General features: G+C 43.0%; 2 protein-coding genes across 2 annotated transcripts; one reads left to right on the forward strand and one right to left on the reverse strand.

Annotated features, from left to right (window-relative positions):
- The first annotated feature begins 6,068 nt into the window (after positions 1 to 6,068).
- LOC129339840 (olfactory receptor 49-like) lies at positions 6,069 to 7,022 on the forward strand. Its single transcript, XM_054994415.1, has one exon. It carries the CDS (start codon positions 6,069 to 6,071, stop codon positions 7,020 to 7,022), a length of 954 nt encoding a protein of 317 aa, XP_054850390.1.
- A 3,113-nt stretch (positions 7,023 to 10,135) lies between these two features.
- LOC129339841 (vomeronasal type-2 receptor 26-like) lies at positions 10,136 to 14,573 on the reverse strand. The gene is made up of 4 exons (XM_054994416.1): positions 13,773 to 14,573; positions 13,078 to 13,305; positions 12,479 to 12,605; positions 10,136 to 11,043 (listed from the first exon to the last, which is right to left on the reverse strand). Exons 1-4 carry the CDS (start codon positions 14,571 to 14,573, stop codon positions 10,136 to 10,138), a joined length of 2,064 nt encoding a protein of 687 aa, XP_054850391.1.
- Between the last annotated feature and the right edge of the window lie 3,427 nt (positions 14,574 to 18,000).

Raw genomic sequence — 18,000 nt, forward strand, 5'->3', positions numbered from 1 at the left:
AAGGACAAAGAGATGCATTATATCAGGACAAAATGAATATGGAAGATGGAGACAGCATCTGTGGTCTTGCAGAAATGCTGCCTGAACAAATAAAAATGTTGGGTTGGATCCTGACTAAATTATCAATTAATTATAGACATTTCCATCCATGTTCTGAAACTTTTCTGCCTTCCCGTCACCAAAATGCTTCTCCTAAAGGAGGTGAGCAGGCTGCAAAGGGAATACAATGAGCCCATGTGGTATAGTGGTACAGTGGTTAGAGTGTCACTCTAGGATCTGGGAGACTCAAGTCTGAATGCCCACTTTGCCATGGAAGCTTGTTGGGTGATCACAACCCAAGTCACATACACTCATCCTCACCTACCTCACTGGGTTGTTTTGAGGATAAAATGGATGAGATAAGTATTATGTGAGCTGTGTTGGGTTTCCATTGGGGAGAAAGGAGGGGTATAAATGAAGTTAATTAAACAAATATTTAAGGAGGCAGAAAGGTTTGATTCCGTCAATGAAACCAAACTTTGTGTCCAACCCGTTGTATTTTACTGTACATTATAATTTGCAGTTTTTATGTTTGTATAATAGTTTTGAAGTGCCTTACTGGAACTGAGCTCTTTTCAGGCCACATTCTATGCCAAGGAACAGAAAATCCTGTGGGCGAGGGCGCATTCTTGACTGTAAATTCAGTTCATGTACCCTCTTGGTTGTCTTGGACATTCCAATCACATCATGTGAACTGAGACTCTGCCATGAATACTCTCCACAGGCTATTCTCACCATATCATGCATAGGGAAGTCGGAACTAACAAGAAAGTTGTCTTTTAGAGAAGTTCATCTGCCATTGCTAATCTTAACATTGAACCTCTCCCCGCCCAAGAAAATTCTGAGAAAATTTTATACACTGAGCAACAGCAAATCATGTCCCGCTATGGCTTTTGGAGACTGTGTGAAGTTCAATAGGAGATTCTTCAAGAGAAGTGTTTGAAAACAGCATCTGGGATTGATTTTCATTCTAAAGCATTCTTTTATCAAGATCAACTTTGCTCATCTGGTCAGGGCCTTCTGTAGATACCACCCTGCCATTGGGGAAAATCAACAGCTGTCTGTGCTTTCTCTGTGGTAGCCCCCACATTATAGAATGACCTACCTGAGGAGGCCTGGAAAGTTCCCACCTTCCTGACTTTGTGCAAACTATGCAAAAATATTCAAGAGAGCTTTCTTCCCAGATTATTGGACTGTGTTGTAAGAAGTAGCTCAGAGAGATGCGTTATTAAGGGCTACTTTGTTGTGTACTGTATGTAGATGTAGAAATGCGCCTACTAGGGAGTTTCCACATTGATTAACATGCCATGTAAATTAGTTATTCTTGCTTTAGAAAGATTTCATCTCTGTGTTTTTTCTTTATATTTGTTTTTCAGATTTCTGCTACCATGCCCTATTGAATCTCTTTCACTGAATGTCCTAACTTCTTCATGCACTATTGAACTTTGCTCAATGAATGTCCTAGCTGTTGATTACATTCTATTTTAACTTGCACTGTATCTGCCTTATATCTCAGTGAGAAAGGCAGCCAAATGATGATGATGATATAGTAAAAAAAAATTAGCTTAAGAATTTGCAGCATGCCCTTATCTCCTGACTCCCCCTCCCTAAGGGGAAAAAAGAAAAGAAAAGCTAACTAGGTCAGAGTAACAGGATATAATAATTGCCTAAACAGAAGCATTGATCTCTTGGGAATCTATAACAATCAGATCAGTATATATTAATTTCAGTTCTATGTTTATTTAAAGAGGAAGTATTTATGTGGTCTAGAGTTGTTTACACAACACAAATGTCAGTCTAGAGTTGTTTACACAACACAAATGTCAGTCTAGAGTTGTTTACACTGGATACAGCCATAATGGTGAACCTATTGAACAATTTGCAAGGTAAGTTGCCAACAGCTCTAGTTGTTTGGGGATCTGCTGAATGGTGGAACTTGACTGTATCAATGGTCGCTCTGTCTGCCATGCAGGAGGATGGAGGACTGCCCCAGAACTGAATCAAAATAGGCAGAAGACCAAAAAAAAATGCTTAATATTGCTTGAGGGTCAAGAAGCAGCTTTATCCAAGATTAAACTTTCTAGAGAACTTCATTGGGGGAGAGTTTGGCATCATTTATAAGACTATTTGTCTACCTATTTAGGAAACATTACAGTCTGCATTTTACAGGATGATTTTTAATAGGCTAGTAGGTAGATGGTCCAGTGTGGAGACTGTGAAGGGAAGAAGCTGGACTAAATATCTGTGAGATCTTCTAAGTTTGTGGTTCTGTGGTCCCATATTATACTATGGGCTCCTTTAAAGTTGCCAGCATTGCTTCAGCATTGCTCAGATGTTTCTTTGACTTCCAAGCTACTTGCCATAACTTTGTGCATGTTTCATGTATTGTCGAAGGCTTTCACGGCCGGAGAACGATGGTTGTTGGGGGTTTTCCGGGCTGTATTGCCGTGGTCTTGGCATTGTAGTTCCTGACGTTTCGCCAGCAGCTGTAGCTGGCATCTTCAGAGGTGTAGCACCAGAGGTGCTACACCTCTGAAGATGCCAGCCACAGCTGCTGGCGAAACGTCAGGAACTACAATGCCAAGACCACGGCAATACAGCCCGGAAAACCCCCAACAACCATTTGTGCATGTTTGTTTGTGTGTTTGTTTGTGTGTGTGTGTTTGAAAAAGCATCATTTTAAAGCAAAAGTCAGCAACACCCTTTTCACTTAACAGTCATTTTTAAACAATGCAGCATTGACAGCTCTGTTGCAGAGCATAATTCTTCCATGTAGAAAGGGCCAGGCCTCTCGTGTTAAAAAGATCTTGTGTAGTAGGACTGAGAAAGAATTTTTAACACTTAAACACACATGAACACAGATGAAGCTGCCTTATACTGAATCAGACCATTGATCCATTAAGGTCAACCTTGTCTGCTTGGCCTGGCAATAGCTCTCCAGGGTCTCAGATAGAGGTCTTTCCTATCACCTAGTGCCTGGTCCTTTTCAACTGGAGATGCCAAAGATTGAATCTGGGACCTTCTGTGTACAAACCCGAGGCTCCTCAACTGAGCCACAGTCCCTCCTCGTGGAGGCTTCACTTGGAGGATAACAAAATAGACTGATGGGCTGCTTCCACACACGTTGGATAATCCACTTTCAATACGCTTTAGTGAACATTTATAACTGATTTTCCGTGTGTGGAACAAAAAATCCACTTCTAAAGGATAACTAAAGTGCATTGAAAGTGCATTATTCAACGTGTGGGGAAACGGCCAAAGTCTATCTTAGTATAAAGAATGAAGGAATTGTCAGACTATGGCATCCCAGATAGCCAGAGTCTGCCTTCCTCCCTTCTGTAAGAAGCCAAGGTCTCTTGATTTCAAAAGGTTTATTTGAAAGACAGCATTCAGGCCCAGATGTCCACACTCCAGAACCAAGACGATCCTGGCTGAGCACAAGCTTTGTTAGGAATGAGATACAAAATGAAAGTTGTTACAGATCAAACCCTCTGTTCCCAGCCTCCCCGCAGAGTCCACATTGTTGGACGCTGTCCTGTGGGAAAGCTGGTTCGTCAAGGTCGACTTTGAAGGGAGCAGATAAGACGCAGCATCCTCTCCCATGGAAAGTGCGGTCATGGCACAGCTTAGACCTGGAAGGAGAGAAAGACTAACAACTACTTAAATTAACACGGTGTGACTTAGGTTCAGCTCTCATAGCATGACAGATCATGACAGGAATTAGATTACGGAGTTCAGCTCCAGGATACATGCTACTGCATAAAAGATTGTGGGGTCTGTATGTTGAACTGATTTGAGCTGGGAACTGTGTGTGACTACCAGTGGTGTTCAACACAAGGAACACATCATTAATGACCAGCTCAAACCAGTTCAAGACATCATTAATAACCTGAAACATATGCTGAACAGTAATACAGCTCTCATTGATATTTGGAGGCAAACTTTTCTTGCCCACAGACAGCCTGCCAACTTTAAACAACTCCTCACTCACAACAATGCTCTTCCCAATATGGACACAAACTCTGCAATAAACCAAGATGACAACCCTGTCGCTATTTTCACTCCAACAACGTAATTACTGCACTTAACAACACCAGCTATACCATTTCAGGATCACTCACTTGTTCTTCCACCATTATCTACACCATCAAGGGTTAGCAATGCCTTTCAGCTTCCTATATTGGACAAACAGGTCAGTCCCTTCATGAAAGAGTAAATGGATATAAATCTGATATCAAAAGTCACTACATTCAAAAACATTGGGAGGACGTTTTAATCTTCCAGAACATTCCATCGCTGACTCCAAGCAGTTCTCAAGCAGAGAAACAACAAAGGAAAATTACTATGCGAGTTTGCTGAAATTAAGTTTATTTGCAAATTTGGAACAATGGACTCGGTAGGAATTAATAGGGACATTGGATCCTTCTCTCACTAAAGATGATGATTTTCATACGCCAATTCTATTAAACTAATAACAGTATTATTATACCTTACACCTTTACTTTAAATACCCCTCCCACCTTCTGGCTGGATACATACTTCTTCTAAATGCATCTGAACAAGGGAGCTTTGATTTTTTGTTTGTTTTTATTTAAGTTGTGGTGTCTGCACATGTGCAGAAATCATTAATCTGCTTCTTCAGTTCTTCCACATCTTTTAACATTTTGGAATTTTTTTCTGGAAACATTTCTCATTCAATACCTGGCCCAGTTGTGTGGATTTTTTGAGCTCCACAGTACAGGACAGGTTTAGGATCCAATATATGATCCCATAATTAGAGATAAAATGATTTGATTATGAGGATTTGAGTCCAGTGGCACTTTAGAGCCCCACAAGATTTTCAGCATGGAAGCTTCCGTGAGTCAGAGCTCTCTTCTTCAGGCACTAATGTGTTAATTGAGTCTGGTGGCTACTCAAAAAAAGTGCCAAATGCATTGTATTTGGATAGGAGTGTGTTTACTGTTTCTAGCAACATGTAAAGGATATGGTAAATATCACTGTCTTATCAGAACCCCATTAAGGAAAAGTAGCTTCCTTGGTGGTCTAAGGGGAAGGCACTAGATAACAAGTTCACTGCTTAACAATTAAGAAGATTCTAGGCAAAACAAAGCATTAGAGAGACAGCGCCGTTCTAAAAAAAGCTAACTGAACAATAGAACTGCAAGTGAGTTTGGCATAGGATAATGAACACCCATAACAAAGAGTTTTTATTTTATATTTCCTAGTGAGTTTGGGCAGTTTTTGCCTGAGACCCCCCCCCCCCTGCCCAATACCCACACAGACACAAAGAAACCTAGTGAAACCATGGCTATTTCCACACACGTTGAATAATGCACTTTCAATGCACTTTAGTTATCCTTTAGAAGTGGATTTTTTGTTCCACACATGGAAAATCAGTTATAGATGTTCACTAAAGCGTATTGAAAGTGGATTATCCAACGTGTGTGGAAGCAGCCCATTTGGAGTAAAAATCGTTTCAGATGGGCTGCATTGCTGGTCTGTAGTAAAAGAGGAAAATTCACATCCACCAACAACCAAGTTTTCATGTGTCAAAAGCTCCCTTTGTTTAATAGTGAGATTCGAAGCAGAATTATTGCAATCTAAGTCCATTGAAATCAACAGGCTTAAACAGGAGTAATTCTGCTTAGGATTTCACTATAAATCAAGGGAATGACTAGATAGGCGAAACTGCCCATTCCAATTTGAACTCCTGGGCCGTTTCCAGACGGCCCCCCGCCTCGCGAAACGTCGCGCGTCGTTGCACAGAAAACACGAAATATCGCGTTTTCTCTCGCGAGTTTTGCACGAGAAAACGCGATATTTTGCATTTTCTGCGCGACGACGCGTGACGTTTCGCGAGGCGGGGGGCCGTCTGGAAACGGCCCCTATCTGGGTTTTGGGGGGGTGAGTTCTTATTCAACTCATTTTAAATAAAAATTATACACAGACAGGGGTTTGTTAACTAAGCTGACTACAAATGTTAATGTCAATCCTTTCCCTTCATTTTCATTCCCTAATCTAGAGCAGACATGAAATACAATGAAACCACAGTGCGTGAGTTCGTTCTTCAGGGATTCACAGATGTCCGTATGCTGCAGCTGTTGTTCTTCAGCCTCCTCTTCTTCTCCTACCTGCTGACAATCATCGGAAACGCTGCAATCATCACCATTGCTCATATTGATCACCGACTACAGACCCCAATGTATTTTTTCCTTTGGAATTTCTCCCTCCTGGAGATCGGCTTCACCACTGCCATTGTTCCCCAAACTTTGACCCAGCTGGCAACAGGAAATAAAAAGATCTCTTATATTGGGTGCATGCTCCAGTCATTCTTGTACTTCCAACTGGGCACCTCTGAGTTCTTCCTCTTAGCTATTATGTCTTTTGATCGCTATGTGGCCATTTGTAACCCCTTGCACTATCCAACTATCATGAACAACCGAATTTGCACCTCCTTGGTTCTGTGTTCTTGGCTTGGCAGCTTTCTTCAGGTTATTGGGCCATTAATGCTTTTTCTACAGTATCCAATCTGTGGTTCAAATGTTCTTAATCATTTCTTCTGTGACAACACACCTTTGATTAAAATTCTGTGTGGTGACACACGGCTGCTACAGTTCCTTGGATTTGTTTCAGCTGTGTTTTCCGTGCTGGGCAGTTTGAGCATTACAATTGTGTCCTATGTCAATATCGTCAAAACCGTGGTACGTATCCCCTCTGCTACGGGGAGACAAAAGGCCTTCTCTACATGTGCCTCTCACTTCATTGTGGTGTCCATTACCTATGGGAGCTGCATCTTCCTGTATATCAAACCGAATCAGAACAGTAAATTAGAGCTGGGCAAAATGGTGGCCATTCTCAACACGATGGTATCCCCTTTGCTCAACCCTTTCATATACTGTTTGAGGAACAAACAGGTCCAGGAGGCCTGGAGAGATGCCTTGGTAAAATTCACTATTGTTATTAAAGGGACAGGAAAATCTTGAGAAGACAGAGGTGAAAAAGATGTATTATATCAGGACCTGTAAGATGAAGATCACATTATCCTCCAAAGCCTTTGCAGAAATTCTATATGAACAAATAAAGATGTTGGGTTGGATCCTGACTAAATTTTCCATTAATGATAGACTTTTCCATCCATGTACTGAAACCTTTCTGTCTTGCCCTCCCCAAAATGCTTCTCCTAGAAGAGGTGAGCAGGCTGCAAAGGGAATACAGTGAGCCCATGTGGTACAGTGGTATAGTGGTTAGAGTGTCAGACGAGGATCTGGGAAACTCAGGTCTGAATGCCCACTTTGCCTTGGAAGCTTGTTGGGTGGTCTTGGGCCAGTCACATACATTCATCCTCACCTACCTCACTGGGTTGTTTTGAGGATAAAATGGATGAGAGAAGTATAATGTGAGCTACTTTGAGTCTCCAAGAAAGGAGGAGTATAAATGAAGCTAATAAAATAGACAAATAAATAGGGAGGCAGAAAGTTTTAATTCCATCAGTGGAACTGAAACCAAACTTTGGATCCAACTCATTGTGTTCTATTGAGCATTACACTGCAATGTATTTGTTTTTGGTGGAACTTGACAGTTTTCAAGTACCCTACTGGAATTGGGCATTTTCCAGGTCACACTCTATTTTGTAGAGCATTCTACGGGTGAATGTGCCTTCTTCACTGCAAATTCAATTCACATGGAGTCTTGGTGTCTTGGATGTTCCAATCAGGCCATGTGAACAAGATTGTGCCCAGATTATCCTGCAACGTCTTTTCTCATTGTATTTTGCACCAGGAAATCAGAGCTAACAAATAAGTTGTCTTTTAGAGTAGTTTGTCTACCATTGATAATCGTGCCATTGACTTGAAATGGGCACGAACAGCATTACAAATGCAAAAAAGTGCCCCTCCCCCCATGAAAATTCCAAGAAGGAAATTTTATATGCAATCATGTTCTGGTATGGGGTTTCAAGACTGTGTGAAGCTCTGTAAGAGATTCAATAAAATAAGTGTTAGAAAACAGTGTCTGAAATTGATTTTCCATCTAAAGAATCTCAGGATCAAATAATGAAGTTGCTGAATGGGTGGAATTTCAGCTCTTGAGAAAAGTTTCTAATTAGAAATATGTTGCCCCATGTTTATTTCTCTTTTGGTTTTTTGCTCTTAGTACTCACTTTTCATTTAAATAAAATAACTCTTTGATCAGAGTCACGTGAAATAACGAGGAAATAACATGAAAAACAGGGAGGAGAGTTCAGTACAGAGGTCCTTTTGAACTGGATCTGTACTGAGTGCTAAGCTGTCAATACTTCACTATGCAAATTATCATGGACCAAAGCACACTTGTTCTAATAGCACAGATTAGCCTGATCTTGTCAGAGCTTGGATGCTAAACAGGGTCATTATGTTGATGGGAGTCCACCAAGGAAGAGTGGGATGGCTGTGCAGAGGAAGGCAATGGCAAACCACCTCTGCTCAATTTTTGCCTTGAAAACCCCATGAGGTGGAACTTAATCGGATCCTTATGAGTTGGTTAAGAGTGATGCACTTTACTTTTAGAGTACACTTCTTCTTCAAGCAAATCCATGCTTTGGGAGGATTCAGATACCTTGCATTCACCATTGTCCTTCTACAAACACAAAGAAATTATGGTTGTTATGATAAATTCTCTTAATTCCTCTTGCCCCAGTTTCTCCGTGAAATCCAACAACCCTTTTCTTGCCCTCTTTTTAGGAATTTGGAGTCAACTTCCAATCAATTCCTTGCTGATCGAAGAGACATTTGAAGACAGGTGGGGCAGGAAGAGAGGTTCTGAAAAATGTCAGAATTTCACACAGTAGATGCTCAGAAGCAGGCGATGCCTATGGCTGAACTCAGTGCTAAACTTTAAAGGAATCAGAACACTCTGGCGCATACAATCCCCATAAACTCTCACCCTTCTACCCTTTTGAATTGGACATTATAACTACTTGTGGCAGTTACGACTCATTGGAAAATACAACTGGGGGTTAAAAATAGGTGAGCAGCTTCACAATGGTGATTGGACTTGCTGTGACAAAAATCAAGATAATCATACTATCTGGGCAAAGATCATCTACTAAACATACCTCTGGTATTTGCAATGGAAGCCAAACTTTACTCATGAAAACCCATCAATGATAGGGCCAAGCTACACATGACGAATGACACTTGAACGGCAAGTGGATTGAGTGGAGCGCAAGTGAACAGGGAGAAATACACTTGTTGTTCAAGTGTCATTCGTCACTTGTAGCTTCGCCCATAGTTAGCTAAGAAAGGGCAAGTGGAAAGGAATCCATCTCTGACAAAACAAAGGGAGTGTAACAGGTTCTCTGACCTATTGAAACCTGTGTGTTGTAGTGGTTAGAATCTTGGAGCAGAGCCAATTTCAGATGGCCTACCTTTTGCCAGAACGTTGCACGTTGTTGCGCCGAAAATGCGAAATATCACATTTTCTCATGTGAGTTTTGCGCGACGCCATGCGACGTCACACAAAACTTGTGCAAGAAAATGCAATATTTTGCCTTTTCGGCGCAACGACGCATGACGTTCCATTGAAAGGTAGGTCATCTGGAATCGGCCCAGGTTCAAAAAGATCCAATTTGGAAGACACACACCATCATGGAATGTTACCAGATGACTTTGGGCCAGTCACACACTCTCAGGGCCAAGCTGCAAGTGATGAATGACACTTGAACGGCAAGTGGATTGAGTGGAGTGCAAGTGAACAGGGAGAAATACACTTGCCGTTCAAGTGTCATTCGTCACTTTTAGCTTCGCCCTCAGTCAGACCTACCTCACAAGGTTTTTGTCAGGAGAAAATGAAGTAGAGGCGAATAATGTAAGTCACTTTGTTTCACTAAGAGGGATAATGACAGGGTGTAACATATTTTTATAAAATTTATTTTGAGTACAGTTTGCAAAAAGGACTTATCATTTTTGCTCTTGTGTCCTCCAGTATTGCTGCAGCTATATTGGCAGCAGGCAAAGATGCTCATTCTGTATTCTAACTATTGTTATATATGGCAAGTTCAGGGAGCTATGGGAAGTAGAGTGAGGTGCGGTGTGGCTGCCAACTATGAATAATCAGAATTTTAGTGTCTCTTCTTCCTTCGTATTAGTTCCTCTCTCCTGTTCAGCTCAGGCCTCAGCACAATAATGTAGCATTTGGGGGAAAAGATACAACCCAGTAACCCTGCACCAGAAGCCAAGATAGAAAAGATCTCCACAGCTACTGTGTATTTCCCTTTGGTGCTCAGGTAGGTTGGCACAAAAGACACCCAGACACTGCAAAAAATTAGCATACTGAAAGTAATGAACTTGGCTTCATTAAAAGTGTCCGGCAATTTCCTGGCGAAGAAAGCCACAATCAAGCTGATGAAGGACAGAAGTCCTAAGTAGCCCAGAGCAACATGAAACAAGAGAACAGACCCTTCATTACATTCTGCCACAATCTCTTCATTCAGTGACTGCATGTCAAAATCTGGGAAAGGAGGTGAGGTTTCTAACCACAGCAGACAAATTGCTGATTGAATGAGAGAACAAGAGATGATGATGGAGTTGGTCAGTCTTTTCCCTACCCACTTCCTCATGCTGGACCCTGGTTTTGTGGCCATGAAAGCTACAACCACAGTGATGGTTTTGGCCAACACACAAGACACCGCCATTGAGAAGATGATGCCAAACGCAGATTGTCGGAATAAGCAGGTCTCCTTCCTGGGTTGTCCAAGAAATAATAATGAAGAGAGAAAACAGAACAAGAGAGCGATAAGGAGTATGTAGGTGATATCCCGGTTGTTGGCTTTGACTAGTGGAGTATCTTTGTGTTTAATGAAAATTGCTAGTACTAAAGCTGTGATCAAGGAAAAAGAAATAGCAAGTGAAGCCAAGCTGATCCCTAATGTTTCTTCAAAAGACAGGAAGCTTATTTTCTTGGGAATACAGCTGTCTTGGTCCTTGCTTGGATACTGATCTCTTGGGCATTTGATGCAATCATCCATGTCTGAAAGGGAGAAAAAACAAGAGCCATCATACTAGCAATTCATGCAAGTCTTAAAGTTGATCTTTCTTGCTTCTTTTTGACATGACAGCAGTGCAGGAAATGTCATTTATGTTTTTAGAAATGTTTCTATGTCATCTGAACTGCTAATTGAATGTTTTCACTCTTGCTGAGTGTTATTGCTATGATTACTGATGATAATACTATTATTGATTTCATGTTTGCCTTGTGCACATCTGGTTGTGGACTCCATGTGAGAACTTGACTATCTGTGAATATCCTGCCCCCCCCCGCCTTGCTTTGATCCAAATCATCCTTCTCCCTCTCTGTTCAGGCATTATCCTAGTTCACAAGATTCCTCGGAAACGTAATACTTATGTTTCCTGATTCAAAGTTCTCTGGCCTTTAGGAATGATATTCCACATGTCTCCTGTCATCCAAGAGGGGAAAATACAAGAGTCAAGTTACTAATTAAAATATAAAATATTCCAAATAGGCATTTATTGGTGTACAGAAAGTAAGAGTTAAAAAAAAGTTAAAAACATAGGGCCCGAATAGCTGGCTACATGTATAGGTTAAAAATAAGTAAAAGGAAGGAAGCGTTTTGTGAGTGCAGCCCATGGCCTGCTGCAATTATTTGTATTTTGCCACACAAGACAAAGGATAAGTGTGTCAGGAGCATTTTTAAAAGGCAAGTGTCATTCGTCACTTGTAGCTCGGCCCTTAGTTTCCCAATTCCAGCATCAGCGAAAGGCTAGTTCACACATGCATGTACATCACTTGATAACCCATAGCTAAATGTGGAACTGAGAGCAGTGAGAAGCATTAGGTTTGAGATCGCTTTTCTTCGATGTTTGATTCTGTACAGAAATTCTAACGTGTACCAACGACTGTCCCACCCCAAGCACACCATTTTAAGTTACCATTTGGAATATTGTCGAAGGCTTTCATGGCTGAAGAACGATGGTTGTTGTGGGTTTTCTGGGCTATATTGGCGTGGTCTTGGCATTGTAGTTCCTGATGTTTCACCAGCAGCTGTGGCTGGCATCTTCAGAGGTGTAGCACCAAAAGACAGAGATCTCTCAGTGTCACAGTGTGGAAAAGATGTTGGCAGGTCATTTATGTGGCCTGTGACACTGAGGGCCAAGCTACACATGACAAATGACACTTGAAGGGCAAGTGGATTGAGTGGACGGCAAGTGAACAGAGAGAAATACATTTGCTGTTCAAGTGTCATTCGTCATGTGTAGCTTGGCCCTGAGAGATCTCTGTCTTTTGGTGCTACACCTCTGAAGATGCCAGCCACAGCTGCTGGCAAAACGTCAGGAACTACAATGCCAAGACCACGGCAATACAGCCCGAAAACCCACAACAACCATTACCATTTGGAACATGGTATCTGGATTAACCCAAAATGTTGATGCTGCCTAGCACCTACCCAGGTCATTTGAAATCTTCCCGTCTGGACATGGGGCACAATCATAGCAGCAAAATGTCTCCCCTTCCTTCTTTTTCTTCTGAAAGCCAGGGTAGCAGTAATCATTACACAAAGAAAGGGGTGTCCCCTATCCAAAAACATAGAAGTGGTTTAAGGTAGGGGAAAGATATTATTTTACAGTTCAATGGCTGATTGAGCAATTAAAATGGAATGAGTGAACACTATGTTCACAACAATTAGGTTAATACTTCTCCAGAAGAAGAAGCAGCAGCAGAAGAAGAAACTACTTAGACTTAACTATGCTTCGTCCCAGTAAAGAGTTTTTACTTGGCTCCCTTATAGATCTACCAAATACTAATGAAGGCATAGAAAATCTTTTCACTATGGAAAATACAAAATTGTTTTAAAATGTTATGAAGAATAGTGATTATGGACATTTTATAGAAACCTTCCTCTTTAGTATTGAAATGCAAAATGTGGCCTGTCTTGGTTATTAAGTCTAATCAAAGGAACAAGATAGACAAAATGAGAAAATCCATGTCCCTGGTTTACTCATTCAGAATGTGAAGTAACCCCTAAAAAGACCCTAAAATCCACACCTGGTTAAAACCATTTTGCCATGTAATCATGTTCTCATGAATGATAAATTCTTGCCCTCCAGGTGTATTGAGATTTACCCTGCCAATGTTCACTCTGAAGAAGGACTTGTTTGGGAATGTTACCAGGTTCGTTATATCTAATCCAGCTCTCATTTCTTTTTTATCATTAAAAGATAAACGTTCTCCAGCTGAGTTGTTAAAAGAAATGCCTTGAAGAAATGGATGTATCTAGTTGAAAATGGGGAAAAAAGAAACAACATACCCAGTATCTTATTGCTGAATATTACCAACATCACTATTGTTTCATTTAGGTAAAGGTAGTCCCCTGTGCAAGCACCGAGTCATTACTGACCCATGGGGGGACTTCACGTCATGACGTTTTCTTGGCAGACTTTTTGTTATGGGGTGGTTTGCCATTGCCTTCCCCAGTCATCATTGTTTCATTTGTCATCATTGTTTCATTTATTTTGATCTAATTTCATATAGAACCAGGGTGACCGTACAATTCTTTTGCATCTTTAAAATGTACAGGTTACAATTTTGAAGTTTCTGGCATCATGATAAACGAGAGTGTACAAGACTTGGTTAATCAATAATTTATGCATTATGCCCTCATTAATTCATATTGTAAAAAGTTTGATGATGTCTCATTTATATATGGCAAAATAAACATTTAATTGTGGAGTCACCATTACCTGCCAAGACTGAAGGTCTTGAAGTTTAGCTCTTTGACCACCAACCATTGCTCTGTGAGTGGCTCTTGACAAGTACATGGAATGAATAGCATGCGCTATGGCATAGACCGCATTGTAGATGCCATAACTGTGGCCAGTCAGGTGTATTTCAAACAGAGGCCCAGGAAGACTCTCCAATCTCTCCTCCCCAGTACAGACTTCATTATCCTTCTTTGGCTCCTGGGGATTTGGATAGGAACAATCAAATGCTTGTTCCCAGAATGCTCTAAGAAAACCATTCCCTTGTATCTTCAACAGTTGTATGTCTTCAAGAAAGTTCTGGAAGCCATGAACCTCATTTGAGTGAATTGTGAAGGCAATGGTCCCATGGAAGAACTGGAAATCCCAGGCTCTGTGAAGGCCAGTTAATGCAAAATCAACTTGGGATGTCATAATCCATACTTTCTTCAATGATGCATTTTCATTATAACTTGGATCACGTATATAAATAAGAGTGCTAAGTAATATAAGGGTCATAGAGTCTCCATAGAGAATAAATATATTGGCATTGCTGTCTTTAAAAGGCAAATATATACTTAAAAGTAAATCAATGACATAATTTAATTTGTTCCAATGAACTTTGTTTGGGATTCTCTGTATGAAAGCCAAACAGATTACATGCTTAGTAAGCAATGACTTCAGGGCCTGCACAAAATGTTCTCCGCTGTCATCATCCACAGCCAGGAGCCCAACCCATGTCCATCTGAAATACCGGAGTAAGTGAATAATTCCTATGTACTGCTCATCTTCATTTGAAACCATGCAGTAAAAAGATGAGAGATCCTTCTCCTCTGTGGCAAATGAACCATAGGTGAGCTAAAATTGAAAAGGAAACACTGATATTTAAGAGATTCATTAAGAGGCGAGTATGAGTACTCTATTTTAGGGATATACAGCGGAAGAAATTGTAGTTTTGGCTAGAGAAAACCAACATGTCATGGTAGAATTGTCTCAAATGATATGAATATGGTGCATATTGTTGCTGAATTGCTTTCAAAATACTGGCATATGCCTGTTCAGACTTAATTGAATAGCATTTTTATGTGCAGCAGCCCACTTAGTCATTGCGGAAGCTTCGAAGAGCACTAAACTCCCTTTGTTATCAGATTCTTACAGGAGGATATGGGACATACTTGAAAAGGAGAAAATTCTAGACCAACAAAAGCAGATCGAGTCAGATTAATATATCTCTGATTTTGCAGCAACATGGTAACCTATAATTGACTGTATAGCAAGTAATAAGGCAATATTCCACTTCACTCTCCCCAAACTGTTCCTGCTTTTATAATGTAGATATGGGCCATTTTCCCATGCCTAAAACCTCCAGAAAATCACAAAAAATCCACAGGACAACAGTATCTTCATAGCACCATCTCCCATTTAATGGTGCAGTTTCTGATATCGTCACGCCATTAAATGAGAAATCCCTCTATGAAGATGTTATCGTTCTGCGAGTTTTGCGTGATTTTCTGGTGGCATTACCGGCATGTGAAAGTGGCCACGTTGTAAACTGAAGTTCTATCTATGATTGTAAATAGGTTTAGTTGACTCATTGTTCTTTAATTATTTAGTTACCCTTATCCTATAACATAATTCCCTTAGCGTCTATCCGACGACTCACTGGCGCAGGTGCAGTCCTGTCAAGCTGCTGGGCCTCAGAAGGGCCCGGCAAGGTAGACCTGGCCTCCGCCCGTCTGAAGGCCAGGTCTACTCACTGTGGTTGGGCCAACCGTTCGGCTCTGCCTTCCCCAGCCCCGGTCGGGGCAGGCCGTCCTGGGGCAGGCCTGGCTGGCCTGCACAAGGCCTCCCAATGAGCCCGCCAGTCTTGGCCTGCTGGGCGTCAGGGGGCGTGGCCATCGCGGAACGAGGCTTGCACAATGAGCCCAGGTCTACTGGACGTGGCTTTGCAGAGGGAAGGAGTAGACCTGGCATCCAAACTGACAGGACAGATCGACTTGGCCTTTGCACACATTTGAAGACCAGGTCTATTCGCCATCACATTACTCAGTAAGTAGACCTGGCATCCGGACTTGAAGAGACCACATCGACCTGCCTTTGCGTTGCAAGGGAGGTAGACCTGGCCTTTGCACTCCTCTGAAGGCCAGGTCTACTTACTGCGGAGCGAGCGGCTCCGCATTGCCCAGCCCCAATCAGGGCAGGCCTTCATGGGGCAGGCCAGGCTTGCCTGTGCTCCACCTCACAAAGATCTCCCCTCACCACGGGGGAGGAGGAGCGGGCTGCATGTAATGTGGCTTACATGCCGGACCTGCAGAGCCCAGGTCCACTTACCATGGCAATACAGAGGGAGTAGACCTAGCATCTGAACTGGCAGAGGCCAGATCTATCTTCCATCGCTTTGCAAGGCAGGTAGACCTGGCCTTCGCACACATCTGAAGGCCAAGTCTACTCGCCAGTGCTGTTTGGTAAGTAGACCTGACCACCACGCTTCTGAAGGCCAGGTGTATTTACCATGGCATTGCAAGGGGAGTAGACCTGTCCTTTGGATGCCCGAAGGCCAGGTCTACTCACTGTGGGTTGGCAAAGCGGTTGGCTCCACCCTCCCTGGCCCAATTGGGTCAAGTCGGCCTGGGGTGTTCCTGGCTTGACTGCACTCTGCCTCCCAAGGATCCTGCCCAAACCACGGTCTGCTGCAGGGAAGGGGCACGGGGGGGGGGAAGGGTTGCTTGCCCACTATCTCCCCCACCCCAATTTCCAACTCCAAGCCTCAGTCTGTTGCATGAAGAGGGCGTACGTGCGAGTGTTAATGCAGCTTGCATGCCAGACCTGCAGAGCCCAGGTCTACTTACCATGCAAGTGCACAGTGAGTAGATCTGGCTGCCAGAAAACAGTGTTCAGATCGACCTGGCACTAGTTTTGTAATGTGGGTAGACCTGGCCTCCATTCATCTGAAGGCCAGGTCTACTTGCTATGGCATTGAATCACGGGGGGGGGGGCAGTAGACTTGGCTTTTGCAGGTCTGAAGGCCAGGTCTATTCACCATGGCATTGCAAAGCAGCTAGACCTGATCTCCGCACTTCCAAAGGCCAGATCTATCTGCCATGGCTACTTGGCCTCTGCATGCTTGAAGGCCACGTCTACTTGCCATGGCTTTGCAAGGTGAGTTGACCTGCCCTACAGAACCATAGAGCTCAGGTCTATCGGCTAGAGACTTGCAGGGCCAGGCCAATTGGAGCGGGGGAAACAGGGGAATGCCGCTCCCTGGGCACACTCTCTGATGGTGCAGCATGCTCCTATGCACCACAGGAGGGCAATTTCAGCCCAAAGCAGTCCCAATTCAACCCATTGTGCAGCGCAGGAGCACTCCAGGGCCCTTTCTGTCCCCCCCCCCCCGCCCCCGATAGAACTGCCAGGTTCCACAGCCACCCAATGCAGCTCGAATCGGGGCTCAATCAGCTGGCTGCAAGGTGCAGAGGTGCTCCTGGGCCCTTTCTGTCCTCCACCCCCGCAGCACTCTTGGTCTCTGCAGCAGCCCAATTCAGGGCCAAATTGGATGGCTGCAGGGCACAGGAGCACTCCAGGGCCATCCTCACCCCCAACCCCAGCAGCGCTCCTGGCTCGGCAGTGCCCAAATCAGGCCTGGGATTGGCTGGTGGAGGGAAGGGTCCACCTACCAAACCTTCTGCAGCCTGATTGGGGTGAGGAGGTGGCAGGATGGACGGGCCTCCCTCCCAGCCCTTGGAGCAATGCCAGGCCCAGACACCCTGTCCTCCCCCCACCCAGATTGGGTGCGGCAGAGGGGGCAATGCCAGGCCTGGCTGCCCTGCCCTCCCATTGACCAGATCATGTTGCAGTGAAGGCAGCAATGCCTGACCCGCCTGCCTTGCCCTTTCTAGAGCCTGTTGTATTTTTCCCCACAACGAGCTTTGTTGCTAGTACATAATACAATATTAGATGTTTCAGTGTTTTGATTTCAAAGTTTCGATGTATGTTTTTAAGCTCTTATTATACAACCTTTCTATGTTTCATTAAAGTTTATAAAAGAATACATGGTGCAATTTCATTCAAATCTCTTCTTTAATAACACAGTGACTCTCTGAAAGGATAGGTTTAAGCACTCATTCTTCCACACCCCCATCTTACCTGTGGAATCTTATAGAGACTTAGAATGTCTGACATGCAGAAGGAGCTATCTGAACTGTATCCCCCAATGATGGCTGTTAGGTTTTTG

This window comes from Eublepharis macularius, chromosome 12, assembly GCF_028583425.1.
Source record: "Eublepharis macularius isolate TG4126 chromosome 12, MPM_Emac_v1.0, whole genome shotgun sequence".
Taxonomy (NCBI): Eukaryota; Metazoa; Chordata; class Lepidosauria; order Squamata; family Eublepharidae; genus Eublepharis; species Eublepharis macularius.